At 67.1% G+C, this 13,639-nt stretch overlaps 1 protein-coding gene across 2 annotated transcripts in view; it reads right to left on the bottom strand.

Annotated features, from left to right (window-relative positions):
* Positions 1 to 220: 220 nt before the first annotated feature.
* Positions 221 to 13,639, bottom strand: part of AHDC1 (AT-hook DNA binding motif containing 1) — a 50,215-nt gene continuing 36,796 nt past the window's right edge. Inside the window, exons 2-6 of one of the 2 annotated variants that reach the window (XM_084274428.1) lie at positions 9,410 to 9,566; positions 8,318 to 8,358; positions 2,805 to 7,907; positions 2,008 to 2,670; positions 221 to 925 (exon numbers count right to left, since the gene is read on the bottom strand). In XM_084274428.1, coding sequence (XP_084130554.1) covers positions 2,848 to 7,907; positions 8,318 to 8,358; positions 9,410 to 9,566 — 5,258 coding nt within the window. In that variant the 3' untranslated portion in view covers positions 221 to 925; positions 2,008 to 2,670; positions 2,805 to 2,847. The remainder of the gene's footprint in view (positions 926 to 2,007; positions 2,671 to 2,804; positions 7,908 to 8,317; positions 8,359 to 9,409; positions 9,567 to 13,639) is intronic. The other variant, XM_084274429.1, reaches the window with a different exon arrangement.

The following is a 13,639-nucleotide window of genomic DNA, read 5'->3' as shown; positions in this document are numbered from 1 at the left end:
CTTTTTTCCCCCTTTTTTTTTATACAAACCCAGATCTTTGGGTGCGTTCTGCCAAAAAAAAAAACCCCAACCCAACCCAACCCACCTCCTCCTCCTTCCTCTTCATCATCATCACCATCACCATAAAAATAAAACTCAAATCATCATCCTCATTAAAAAAAAAGGCAACGGAACCCGGGGAGCCCATGCGAAGTTCACACCACACAGAACCACAGCGATGTACAGAATGCAGTATACAAGACACGATTTATAATAAAACATTATATACAATAAATAGGTTATTGTTACTTTTTTCCCCCCCTCCCCACTTTTTTTTCCCCCCTCTCTCTCTCTCTCTCTCTCTCTCTGTGTTTCTCTCCCCATCGATCTGTAAATAAATTTTCTCAGTGCATACGGGTGGGTTTTTGCTCTTCGCTCCTGATCCTCGCCAGGCAGGTCGGGTCTGGGGTCCCGGTGGGTCTCCTCTCTCTCCCCTCTCTCTCTCTCTCTCTCTCTCCCCCCGCCCCAGCTCCAGCTTTTGGGTTTCTCTTTTTTTTTTTTTTTAAGGAATTTTCAGCTTTTTTTTTTTAAATTTTTTTTTTCCCCTTAAACTCTTTTTTTTTCTTTTTTTTTTAATTTTTTTTTTTCTTTACTCCTTTTCTCAAAAAGTCTATTTACAATTGCTGGTTTTTGTGCAGAAAAAAAAAAAAAAGGAAATTAAGAAAAATCAAAAAATAATAATAATAAAAAAAAAAAATTAAAGAGTCCCTCTGCTTCTGGCTGGGAGGAGGGAGAACGCGGCGCCGGCGCCACGGCTGAGGCGGGGGCCGGCAAGCCAAGCGGGGGGAGACGGGGCCGGGGTACCCCACCGGCGGCAGCCCCCTCCTCTCCTCTGCTCCGGACGGGTGGGGGGCACGGGGCCGAGGGTGCTGCGGCTGGCGGGAGGCTGGGGAGAGGTGACAGAGTGGTGAGTGTCACCCGCTGTGGCAGCACCCCGTCCTGGCTGGGGGTGCTGGGGTGAGGTTGGGGTTCGGCGCTGTGTTGGGGAACCCCTGTGCTGGGGCTTGTGGCAACTGGGAGGCAGGGAGCCCACCCTGCTCTGGCTGTGGTGGAGAGATGGGGCTGTACCCCTGTGTCTGGGGGCCTGTGCACCCTCTATGGCACCCACATACCCAGGGGTTTGGGGTCCTGCTCCCCCCCCCTCAATGGCACCCACATACCCAGGAGTTTGGGGTCTGGCTCCCCCCCCTCAATGGCACCCACATACCCAGGAGTTTGGGGTCCTGATCCCCCCCTCAATGGCACCCACATACCCAGGAGTTTGGGGTCCTGATCCCCCCCCTCAATGGCATCCACATACCCAGGAGTTTGGGGTCCTGCTCCCTCCGACCTGACACCCATGTACCCAGGGCTTTGGGGTCCTGATCCCCCCTCAATGGCACACATATACCCAGGGGTTTGGGGTCCTGCTTCCCCCCTACCTGACACCCACATACCCAGGAGTTTGGGGTCCTGCTCCCCCCCCCATGTCACCCACACACCCAGGGGTTTGGGGTCCTGATCCGATCCCTCGCATGGCACCCACGTACCCAAGGGTTTGGGGTCCTGATCTCCCCCCACCTGACAGCCACATGCCCAGGGGTTTGGGGTCCTGATCCGATCCCTCGCATGGCACCCACATACCCAAGGGTTTGGGGTCCCTGGTCTCCCCCCACCTGACACCCACATACCCAAGGGTTTGGGGTCCTGGTCTCCCCCCACCTGACACCCACACACCCAGGGGTTTGGGCTCCTGCTCCCCCCCCATGGCACCCACGCTGGCAGAGGGAAGGGGCCCCCAGTTTGATGCTTGGTGCAACACCCAGGGCAAGTGGTTGCCCAAAAGGGGCTGGGGCACCCAGTGGGTGAGCCTCACTGGGTGGGAAACCCCACTGGAAAGCAGGGTGCACCCAGCACCCCCTCGCTGCCCCCCCAGCCCTGCACCACCCTCCCAGGGCTCGGGCAGCGAGGGGCTCGGGTGGCACTTACCGGGTGACGGCGGCGTCTCCGGAGCCCGCGGCGAAGCTGCCGGCGCCTGGTGGGGTCAGTCAGCTCAGCTCAGCTCAGCTCAGCTCTCCCACACACCCCTGGGATCCGTCCGGCACGGGAAGCGAGCGGACAGGGAGGGAAAAGAAAAAACCAACCCCCAGCAGCCCCCCCGGGGCGGCCGAGGGGGCGTCCTGGAGCCCCGGCCGGGCTGCGGGCAGGGGGCACCCAGCTGCTGACCCCCCCAGGCCCTACGGCCGCCTCCTGCCCAATCTGCCTGCCCCCCCCTCCCCCTGCCTGCGCCCCTGCCCCGGGCTCGGCGGGGGCCGGCGCCGTCCGTCCGTGCGTCCGTCCATCCGATTGTCCTGCTGTGGGGCGGGAGGTGGGGGCGGCAGTCCGGGAAGCAGAGCCAGGTGGTTGGCAGGCGGAGCGGGTTTGAGTGCGGAGGGGGGAAAAAATCGGGGTTTTTCTCTCTTCATCCGACAGGATTTTTTTTTTTTCCTTTCACTTTTTAACTTTTTTTTTCCTTTTTTTTTCCTTTTTTTTTTCTTTTTTTTTCTTTTTTTTTCTTTTTTTTTTTTTTTAGAAAACAAACAAACGGTTCCAATCCCAGTTAAATACAGAACTTGAAAAGTGTTCCAGAAAAAAGTGCTGGCTAAATTACCTCTGCAAGAGAAACACAACACGGAGGGACACACGGACACACAGAGAGCGTGAGAAGGGCCCGGGGTGCCCCATCCCCCTCCCCACCAACCCCCCCGCCCCCCCCAAGCCTCGCCCCGAGGGGCTCCCCCACCTACCCTGTAACAAAACCTCGTTGTCCGGTTGGCACGTCAGCAGACACTACAATGAGGTGACCGTAAAAGTGTCCTCGGGGTGTTGTTGCTCTACCATGGGTCCCAAAAACCCGCTCTTCTGGGTGGGGGCCATGACTGGGTGCCCTTGGGGTGCAAAACTGGGGTACCTGTAGTTGTCCTGCAGCTGCAGCATTGAGTCTCTCGGTACGGGGGAGATGTTCAAGTCATTGATCAAGGGACAAGCGTAGGGTCCTCGGTGATGGGCCCGGGACATCTCCAAGGGCTCCTTCTCGCCCTTGGAGGGGTGGGTGCTGCTCGGGCTGCTCAAGTGGGGGTTGAGACACGGGGGGTCCGTCCTGCCCATGAAGTCTACCAGCATGCCGGCCCCCCCTTTGCCATCGTACGAGGGGCTCCGGGTGCTGGCGTTGGGGGAATACCAGTACGGGGGGTTTTTGCAGCTGGGGGAGTCGTAGTGCGGCTGAGGCATGGGGAGGTCGCGGCAGGCCAGGTGGGGGGCGTGCGGCAGGGCCCCCCCTTGCATGCTGTGTTTGAGCGAGTCGCAGGCCGGCAGCTTCCGGATGTCGCCCGCCCGCAGGTCGTCCTTGAAGGCCAGGGTTGGGGAGCAGTTGGGCGAGAAGGCCTTCTGCAGGCCGGCCTCGAAGACAGTCTGCTGGCCGGGGGCTGCCAGCTGGTGCGGGAGGGCAGGGAAGTGCTTGCTCTCCAGATCCGGCTGCCCCAGACCGGGGGAGTCGCTTTGAAAGCCCTGGACGAAGGTCCCGTCCGAGGGGGTGGAGGGGTTCATGGAGTAGGGGCCGGCATAGTCGCAGGGGTCCCGCTCGCCCACCCCGAAGCCCCGGGATTGGGAGGGCAGGGGGGACATGCTGCTGTCCCCGCTGTAGTAGTCCAAGCCCAGGTCCGTGCTCTCCTGGAAGAGGGGGTTGACCGCCTGCGACTTGGTGGGGAACTTGGCCTTGCCAGTCCCCCTCTCCTTCTTGGAGGCACAAGCCCCCCGGGACCCCCGGGGCTGCCGGGGACCCGTGCTCCTCTTGGAAGGGTACACAGAGGAGGAGGAGGAAGAGGAGGAGAAGTTCAGGTGGGAGGTGTCGAACATGTCCACCTTCTTCCGTCGGCCCCGACCGGGCTTGGAGTTGCTCTGGAAGAGGACGCTCTGGTTCCAGTTGTAGCCCGGGGCAGAGGATGCCTCATTCCAGTCCATCATCAGCTTCTCCAGGCTGGAGAGGCTGGACTGGCCCTCGCTGGAGGACGCCTCGCTGTTGGCACGCCGGTAGCCGGCCGGCTGGTTGAACTGGGTGCTATCGGAGGAGGACTCCGAGAAGGTCTCCGAGACCGTCTGCTGCTTGGCTTTCTGCGGGGTGTAGTTGGAGATGTCCAGGATGACGTTGGGCTCGTTGAGGTGGCACTCGAAGCCCGGGTTGTAGAGCTGGCTGAAGGCCTCCGAGCTCCAGTCCAACCCACCGTAGCCTTGCCGGAAAGCCCAGGGCGCCGCGCTGGGGAACTGCCGGCAATTTTCGGGCGAGGGCTGGAAGGAGGCCGAACCCTTGGGCACCATGTAGCCGCCGGGCGAGACGGTGCTGGCCCGGCTGTCGCAGCGCAAAGGGGTGTGCGCGGCGCTGGAGAACTGCCCCCCTTGCTCGGCGCTGTTGAAGAAGGCGGCTTTGCCCAGCGGCAGGCTGGGACCCGCCGTCTGCGGCGCGTAGCCGGCACTGTGGGCGCTGCTGGGCGAGGATGGGAGGCTGCTGCCACTGCCGTAGGCGAAGCTGCAGTCCTTGCTGTTGGGGCAGTCCTGCGCCGGTGGGTACTGCTTCCCTGGTGGGAAGACGCTGGCGGGCGCCACGCTCTGCCCAGCACCGTAGCTGCCATACGGGGAGTAGCCGGGGGTGCCGCTGGCCGCCGGGTGAGCTGTGGGCGACCGGGAGACGGCTGAAGGAGGTGCCAGCTTGGGGAAGGCCTCAGCCCCTCGGCACTCCGACGACCCTTGGGCCACACCATAGCCGGTGGCAGCAGCGGCGGCGGCGCGGCCAGGCGGGAAGGCCGGCCGGCCCTGCATCACCGCGTGGAAGGCGGCCTCGGCGCCGGGGGTGGCCGCAGCCACCTTGCCACCCCGTGCTGGGTAGGCGGCCAGGCCCCGCTGGCCCGGCAGCGCGGCCGGAGGGGCCGTGTAGGCGGCCGCTGACTTGCGGGACTCGGAGCGGGAGGCCGAGAGGGCGAAGTCCAGCAGGTCGGAGGAGTCGTCCGAGTCCAGCAAGGAGCGGAAGTAGCCAGTGAAGAGGCTGTGCCTCTCCGGGCAAGCCTCCGTCTGCGAGGACGCTGCGCTCCCGGAGTAGAAACCAGCCCGGCCGGAGGAGCCCGACTCCAGCCCGGCAGCGTGGAACGACCTGGCCTCAGCCCCTTGGTAGCCGCCATTGCGGCCGGCCTGGCCACCGGGGTGGCCATGGTGGGGGGCCCAGGGGCTGCCCTTTTCCCCCCCAGCCCACTCGGCAGGACCGTCACCAAAGCTCTGTCCAGGGTTGGGCTCAGGGAAGAGAGCCCCGTTCTTGCGGGCGCGGCGCTTCCGCTTGGGTTTGCCCACAGGGTCGGGCTCGGGCCGGCCCCGCTTGCGCGGGTGCACGGCGTCGGCGTGCAGGGCGGCGGGGGCTTTCTTCTTCTTCCCGATGCCCTCGAAGAAATCGCTGAAGGAGCAACGGGCAGCGCGGGCGGCGTGGCCCCCCCCACGCCCACCGAAACCCCCCGCTTTGCCCCCGCGCCGGCGGAAGCCCTGGACGCGGTGCAGGAAGTGGGAGATGCTCTGCGTGTCGGGGGCTTGGTGGATGGACTCGGGCTCGCTGGGGGTCCAGCAGCGGGGCGGCGAGCAGCGCCCCGAGCACTGGCTCTGCCGGTTGAGGAAGGCCAGCTTGGCCAGCACGTCCGAGTAGTCAGCCTTGCTGTCATTGGTGTCGGCGATGTAGGAGGGCTGGGGGGAGGCCAGCTTCTGCTTCCTCCTCCTCCTCTTCTTCACCTCCGGGGCGGGTTCCTTGGGCTTGGCTTGGCCCAGCAGCAGGTTCTTGGGAGGTCTGCCCCGCTTACGCTTTAAAATGATGGGCATCTCGCCGGGGGGGAAGACCACCACCACGTTGCGCCCGTTGTTCTTCATCTTGAGCAGCGGCGTGGGCTCCATGGAGCTGCTGGCTGCCAGCTCCTTGCCCTCCAGGTTCAGGTTGCTGCTGAGCGAGGACACCTTGTAGGTGGTCTTGTTCCTCCTCCCCAGGGACACGGGGATCTTGGCCATCTTCACCACCATCTTCCTCACCCCCCGGCACTTAGTCTTTTTGCCTGCTGCGGGGGCCTTGGGCACCTCGTCGGGGTCCAGGGGGGCAGGGGGTGGCGGCGGTGGGGGGGCCAGCAGCGGGGTGCCAGGCTCCTCGGGTCCAGGCGGGGCCTCAGCGGGCAGGGCGAGGGGGGACAGGACGTGGCTCTCAGGGGTGATGTCCGCCCGGCGCCCTCGCCCTGCCCTCCTCCGGCGGCACAGCATCTTTGGCTTGTCTGTCCGGCGCAGGGCGTACTTGCGGTGGTCCTCACCGCACCGCCCAGCCCCCCGGCCCCCACAGGGTCCCCTCTTCACCACGCTGCCCAGGGGACACCCCCCCAGGCGGGGCTGCAGCCCATGGGGCCGCAGCGGGTCCCTGGAGCCCGGCTGTGCCTCCAGCAGCTCCGACACGGGCCCCAGCGGCTGCGCCTCCAGCAGCGAGGGCTCAGCGGGCAGCAGCGGGGCCCGTGTGTCCAGCAGCGGCGGCTCCAGGGCCCCAGGCAGCGGCTCCAGCGTCTGCAGCCCCAACGGCTCCGCCAGCGGCTCCAGCGACTGCAGCTCCAGCGACTCAGAGAGGGGCTCCAGCGACTGCAGCTCCAGCGACTCGGAGAGCGGCTCCAGCGACTGCAGCCCCAGTGGCTCCAGGTTTTGCAGCTCCAGAGACTCTGGCAGCGGCTCCAGGCTCTGCGAATCGAGCAGCTGGGGCTGCGACTCAAGGGACTGGGAATCCAGCAGCCGGGACTGGGAGTCCAGCTCTTGGGCTGGCAGCAACTGGGGCTGCGGCTCCATGGCCTGCGACTCCAGCAGCTGCGTCCCTGGGCAGGCCAGGGAGGCCAGTTCGTTCAGGATGTCCGCCTCGGCCAGGTCCGAGTAATCCCCAGCCTCAGGCTGGGAGCAACCGGCTTCCTCCGCTGGCGCTTTGGAGGTGCCCCCCACACCCCCGCTGTGGCCAGGGGGCTGTGAGGCTCCCCCACCACCACCACCACCACCACCACTGTCGGCTTCCCCGTCACGGGCCGGGGGCCGGGGATGCCGCGGCGGTTCGGTTTTGCAGAGCACCCCCCGCTCCTCGGGGCTGCGGATGCTGTTGGCCAGGGTGGGCGAGGAGAAGAAGCTGTACTGGAGGTCGCGGTCAGCAGGCAGGAGCCGGCTGTCCTCGTGGCCCCCGGCGCCGCCGCCGCGGAGGCTGCCGCAGTCCAGGTGCACCCCACTGCTCTTGAGGTCCTCGGAGAGGCGGTTGAGGTCCTTCATGATGTCGATGAGCTGCACCACGGGGTGGAGGTTGATGTGCCCGTTGCCGCACTTGCTCCGGAGCAAGGCGAGGATGCTGTCGACGTTGCAGCGGCCCGAGGCCAGCGTCGCGTTGGGGAAGGTTTTGGGCGCCCGATCGCGGGCGGCTGCTTCCTCCGCGCTCCCCCCCAGGATCCGGGGCTCACCGGCACAGCCCAGCAAGTCCTCTGCCGCCTTGGTGCCTCCGTGCACGCTCTGGCACCGGTCGGCCGGGTCGCCGTGCAGCAGTGAGCCTGCCTGGTGCTCCCGGCCCAGCGCCGGGCACGAGCCCTCAGGGAAGCTCAGCACGCTGCAGGATAAGGCCTTCTCTGCCGGGCAGGCTGGGGGCCGCTGCGCCGGGTGCCCGGTCGGGTAGAACTTGGGCTCTCGGACGTAGTCGGGCGAGCCACGCACAACGCTGGTCGTTACCACTGGGCCCGGGGGCTTCACGCGCATCCTGGCCTCCTCCTCCCCCGCGTGCCACTTGGCCGAGCAGTTGCTGACATGGGGGTCGGGGAAGGTGAGAGCGGGACCTGCGTGGGGCAGAGAGGGGCTCCGTGAGGCTGCGGGGGCACCGCCGGCCCAAAGCAGCCAGCGGTGCCTGCTCCGTCCCTGCTGAACCGCGCTCGGCTCATCCCTGCATCCCCACTGGAGAGGACCCAGGACCCGGCTCGGCAGGCTGGGAAGCTGCCCCACAGCCCCCAGCATCCTCCCTTGCCCACCACGGTGGGGAAACAGGGTCCGGCCTCTCCCTTGCTCAGGATGGGGGGAGGCGGGATGCCCTCCCCATGGCAGGACCACCCGTGCCAGCCCCACAGCACGGAGCCGCCTCCGAGGGAAAGCGGGTGGCTGGGACCTGGGGGGGGGGGCGGTCTGGGCTACCCCGTCCCCCCCGTGTGTCAGGGCTGGGGGGGTCCGGGGCCACGGCAGGGCTGGGACTTACCCTCGGCTTTGCTGCTGCTCCTGATATTGCACTTGAGCTCTCTGCAAAGGAAGGGGTGCGGAGGGTTAGCCCCGAGGAGGGGCGGGGGGCGCGCTGGGGTGCCCAGGGCTCCGTCACGGCGCAGTCCCTGCAAGGGACATACCAGGGGCCGATCCTCCCGAGTTCCCACCGCCGAGAGGGCAGCGCCCGCCCATCACCCTGGCGTCGGGGCTGCGATCGGGGCGGGGACGGGGGAAGGGGGGGGGAAGTCCGCCTCCGATCTGGGGGGACAGAGGGGACAGGTTTACCCCCTCCAGCCCCCACCGATGACCCCTTCCCGGGGGGGGACGGGGGTGCCGGTGGCGGAGGGCCCGGGGGGGGCGAGGCGGGGGCCCTGCGGCCGCGCTGCCGCTAGGTGTCCCCGGCGAGCCGCGCTCCCGCCGCGCCCCGGCCCGGCCCCCGCCGCCCCCCCCCCCCGAGCCCCGGCCCGGCCCGGCCGGGGAGAGACCCGCGGAGGGGAGGGGAGAGGCGGGGCGGGGGGCGGGGGGAGATCTGTGCCCGCAGAGGTGGCTCGGGATGTCCCGGCACTCCCCCCACTTCCACCTTCCCTCCCCCTCCCCCCCGTCCCACCCCCTTCCCACCCACCCGTGGACACCTCACGCAGAACTGCTGCCCTCACACACACCCCCCCCCTCGGTATCCCCCCACCCGAGGCGACACTGCCCGGCGTCGGACCACCCGCATCGCGCCTGCCTCAGTTTCCCCACGCTGGCAACGGGGGGCACGAGTGATGTCGGGGGGGGGGGGCTGCGGGTGTGTGGCACAGGCGGGCAGGGGCGCCTGGCGCCAGGCACGGAGCCCACGCACCCACCGCACAGCCCACCCTGCACCCCACGGGGGGGCTGCAGACACCCCTATTCCCCCCCCCCCAATCACCCGAGGGCCCCCCCATCCCCAGGGATGCTCTGCAGCCCCCCCGCTCTCACCAAGGCAGGGACGGGCAGAGCAAAGGCAGCAGGATTTGCTTCCAGCGACCCCCCCTTTACCCCCCCCCCCCGCCTCCCGGTGCAGCCCCCGCTCCCCGTGCCCGGGGCGAGGGCCCCCCCGGGGTACCTGGGCCGGGGGTGTTTGCAGTGCAGGTTCACTCGGAAGCTCCTGCCGTCTGCGTCGCTGCGCGGGCCGGAGCCCGGGGGGCGCGGGAGCCACTCGGCTGGCGGGCTGGCACCGTTCTCCAGAGCCAGGGGCTGGCCGGCGACCGAGCTCCCATCTGCTGAGCAAGCACAGAGACCCCCCCCCGCGTCAGACAGGCAGCCCCCTCCCCGGGTGCACTCCCTGCCCGGGCTGCCGTGGGTGCCCCCCCACTCACGGCCCCCCGCTCGACGCCACGGCCCGTGGGGACCCGCACTGTCCCCTCTGCCCCGCAGGATGGGGATGCTGGGGCACAGGGTGGCATTTTGGGGCAGGACACCCCTTTCCCCTGCGCCATGGCCATGCCTTGAGCTGGTTTGGGGAGGGGGGGAGCTGCCCAATTGAGGCTACGGGCGCACAGGCGTGTGCTACGTGTGTGCATGTCCACACAGACGTTGCACACGCGTGTGCACGCGGCTCTGCCTGCTCTGGCCCTGCTCCCCCACACACCACCAGCGTGCCAGGGGGTCCAGGTACCCACAGCGCCTGCCCATCCAGCACGGGGAGCCCCACAACCCCCTCACGGCCCCCCCCACCCCCCCGTGCCAGCGTGTCTGCCTGTTTTCCACCCCCCCCTTCTCCAAGAGGCGCGTGTGAATCCCTGCCTGTTGGCTCCCTCCCCCAGCACACACCCGCAGCCACACACACACACACACACACACACACACACACCCGCAGCCGCTCGGCGTGATCCAGGCTCTTCCCGGTGTCTGGATTAGCGTGACAACTTATCAACAAGGCAGGGAAAGAGAATTCAAACCTGTCAGTCCATCCTCATCCCCCTCCCCTTCCCCGTCGTCCCCCTCCACCCCAGGCTTTGGGTGCAGCGCTGGCACCCGGGCGCTGCGGGCACCTCTCCGGGTAGAGTTACACCCGGGGCGATGTGCAGCAGGAAAATATGTGCTCGAAATACCGGTCGGGGCTCTGTGGGAGCTGCGAGTGTGCCCGGGGAGCTGCTGGAGGGGAGCAGGCAGGAAGGAAGCAGGCGGGAGGCTTTCCAGAACAGCCGCTGCGAGCCGGTCCCTGCCGCACGCGCTGCGCTCGGCGCGACGGCAGCGATGGGGCGTCGCGGGGTGCGGCTGCACCCCCACCCCCCCGTCTCTGCGCCCTTGTCCCCCCTGTGTGCCTGTGGAGCTGTGGGTGTGTTGGCAAACCCCAGGGGATGCCCATGGGCTCCTTGGCGGGATGCCTGGCACACACCCGTGGGTGCCAGAGGCCTGGCCAACCCTCGCTCGCCCCACACACACACACATGGGCCGGCGTCGAGCTCCTGCCCTCGGACCCTGTCCCAGCCCTGGCAGTTCCACGTGCCCGGTGACAAGGCGGGGGAGCGCTCCCGGTGCTCCTCCTGTGCCCCAGCAGCCATCCAGCCACCCCCACGGCGGGGACAACCCGCATCCCCTCACCCAGCACCCACCACAGGCACACCAGCACCCACCATCCGGCCAGGAGCCCATCTGTGGGGCTGTGGGGAGGGGGTGCCGTGGGGAGCGGGGTGCTGGCCGCGCCGCGCGCTCACTTTCACCTCCCCGCGCAGCCCCAGGCAGCCGCCACATGTTTCGCATTAGGCTCTCCGGCCCGTTCCCGGCTCCCTCGCCAGGGGTAGGGCCCTTTTTCCTTCTGGCTTTTTTGGTTCTTGGGTTTGTGTGTGTGTGTGTGTTTTTTTTTTTCTTTTTCCCTTTTTAATTTTTTTTTTTTCTTATTTTTTTTTTCCCCTCGCCGGTTACAAAACACCAGCAGAGACCACACAGGCGAGGAGGGATGGAGGGAATGGAGCAGGGAGGAGGGATGCACGGGGAGGAGGAGGGAAGGATGGATGGATGTCTGTGTGTGTGTGGGGGGGAAGGTAGAGGCGGTGAGGTCGGGGCTGGAAGGGGGGGGTTGGCGTGAAGGATGGTGGGGGGGGGGGGAGCGGGCGAGATTGCAGTCACCTCCGCTTCCCACCTCCTGACCCCGCAGCCCTGCAAAGATAACAGCCCCCGAAGACTGCTGACTCGCCTCGCAGAAATCCAATATCCTCGCCTGGTGAACTAATCGACTACCTGGGCTCGCCACCTCCCCTGCCCGGGCTTAATCCTGCTGCTGCAAAGCTTTAATTAGTTTAACGGTTTCAGGCTCGACCGAGGTTGGCGGCGAGTGGTGTGGCCCCCCCTCCCCACCCCCATCCCCGGACAGGCTCCCAGGGGCTCATGCTTGGGTGGCAGGGGTGCTGCTGGGTGGGAGAGGTGGCACGGTGAGGGTGCAGGGAGGGGGGGCTGCAGACAAACAGACAGACTGACACACCCCAAGGTCCCCTGAGGCTGCTGGCGCCCATCCCCGACCCCCCATCGCCGGTGGGGAGGGGGGGGGGGGGGCTGGGGGGCACGGAAGGGCTCGCTTGGCACCGGCACGGCGGCAGCTTGCGGCAGAGCCACGGCCCCGCAAGACACGGACGTGGTTTGGTGCCCGGCTCCGAGGCCACCCAGACGTCAGGGTGGGGCCGGAGATGCCACCGGGAGACAGGCAGGCGGCGGGGACCCAGCCGCCACACAGATGGGGACACGCCGGCCCGACGCCTCCCGCCCGCCGGGGCACCGTGCCGAGCTGCCCGTGGCAGCAGCGCCAGGCCTGGGGGTCCCTTCCATTGCCCCCCTCGCCCCCCGGGTCCCTGGGTGCTGTTGGGAGGGGTCAGAGTGGCCCTAAATGCCCTACATGGGTGTGTTGGGGTGTCCAGACACCCCCGTCACCATGTTCTGCCCATCGAGCTGCCACAGGCGTCCCCTGTGTGATGCGGCGTCGCGGGGTGTCCCACGCCTGAGGCCGCCCTGGCACATCCTGGGGGCACCGTGGCCGTGACACCCCCTCGCACACTCACACCCCCTCGCACACTCACACCCCCTCGCACACTCACACGTGGCCTGGGCAGGGCCGAGGTTCTCCCCTCTCGCACGCCCACGCTCAGGGTGCCCCCCTCGTCCCCCCCCTCACCCGCTGCTGTCCCCTCGGTGTCCTGTCCCTCGCAGCCCCTTGGCTGGCTGGCACGCGCCAGGCCCCCCCGCCCCCTGAACCCCCCCAGCCCGTCCCGCGCCTGCTGACACCGATGGAAAATCCCCTCCAGTGACGCTTCCTGGCAGGCGCTGGACGAGGGTTTCCGTGTTCCCCAGCCAGCGCCCCCCCCCCCCCCCCAGCCACCTCCTCCCTGAGCCACACAGGGGGTCAGGCAGCCGGCAGGACACCCCCCCCCCCAACTTTGTCCCCATCACCTGTGTGCCCCCCAGTTCAGCATCACAACCCCCACCCCAATGCACGGGTGTGTTGCTCCCTCCTCTTCCTCCCCACAACCCATCACCATGCCTGCACCCCATACTGCTGTCCTGTCCCCTCTCTGGATTGGGGGCACCCATCGGCCCCAAGGGGTGTCTGAGTCCCACCCATAAGCCCCCAGCCCCAGTAACTGGTGGGTCTGGGGTACCCCCACCTCAGAAACCCACCACCCCACGATGCCACTGGTGCAGGGTTGGGAGCAGGGAGTCTGGAGGGGTGGGCACAGATGGGTGCTGGGGCACAGGGTGCTTGCGGGCAGCCCTGACCCCTCCTTCGGCTGTCCCCCAGCCCCCCCCCTGCGGTCTGAGCCCGGCTGTCACCATGTCCCCCCGCTGCCCTGCCCTCTCTGCCACGCTGGTAATTAGGAGACAGAGCAGATGGCGCCCGGGCTTCATCTTAGGTAACGGGTCCAGCCGAGCCGCTCGGCCACTGGTTCCCTTCACGTGGCCACCAGAGAGGGGGTTTTTCGGGGTTCCCCCCATGGAGGGAGGGGGGAAGAACACCCGCCCACCCCCATGGTGGTGCGGGGATGCTGCTGCAGATGATGCTGCCGGGAAGGGCTTGGCTGGCGCATGAGGAGATGTGGCCCCACGGGAGAGCCGGGGCTGGGAGCCACCCCCCACGGCACCTCTGGGTGCCACATCCCCAGGGCAGGCTCAGGCACCCGCCCTGGCAGTGGGGAGGGGGCTCGGGGACTGCTGGGTTACCCTGTGGGTCCTGGCACTCCCAAATGACCCAGCAAGGCAGGGCAGGAGCCCATGGCCAAAACAGCCTGGAATCCTGGCTGGGCCTGGAAGTGGGGACCCGAGGGGCACCGATGCCCCCACACTGCTGGGAACGAGCTGGAGGATA

The sequence above is a fragment of the Gallinula chloropus genome (genome assembly GCF_964237585.1).
Source record: "Gallinula chloropus genome assembly, chromosome: 22".
NCBI lineage: Eukaryota > Metazoa > Chordata > Aves > Gruiformes > Rallidae > Gallinula > Gallinula chloropus.
The sequence above is the reverse complement of the archived record's forward strand: the minus strand, read 5'-3'. Positions and strand labels throughout refer to the sequence as shown.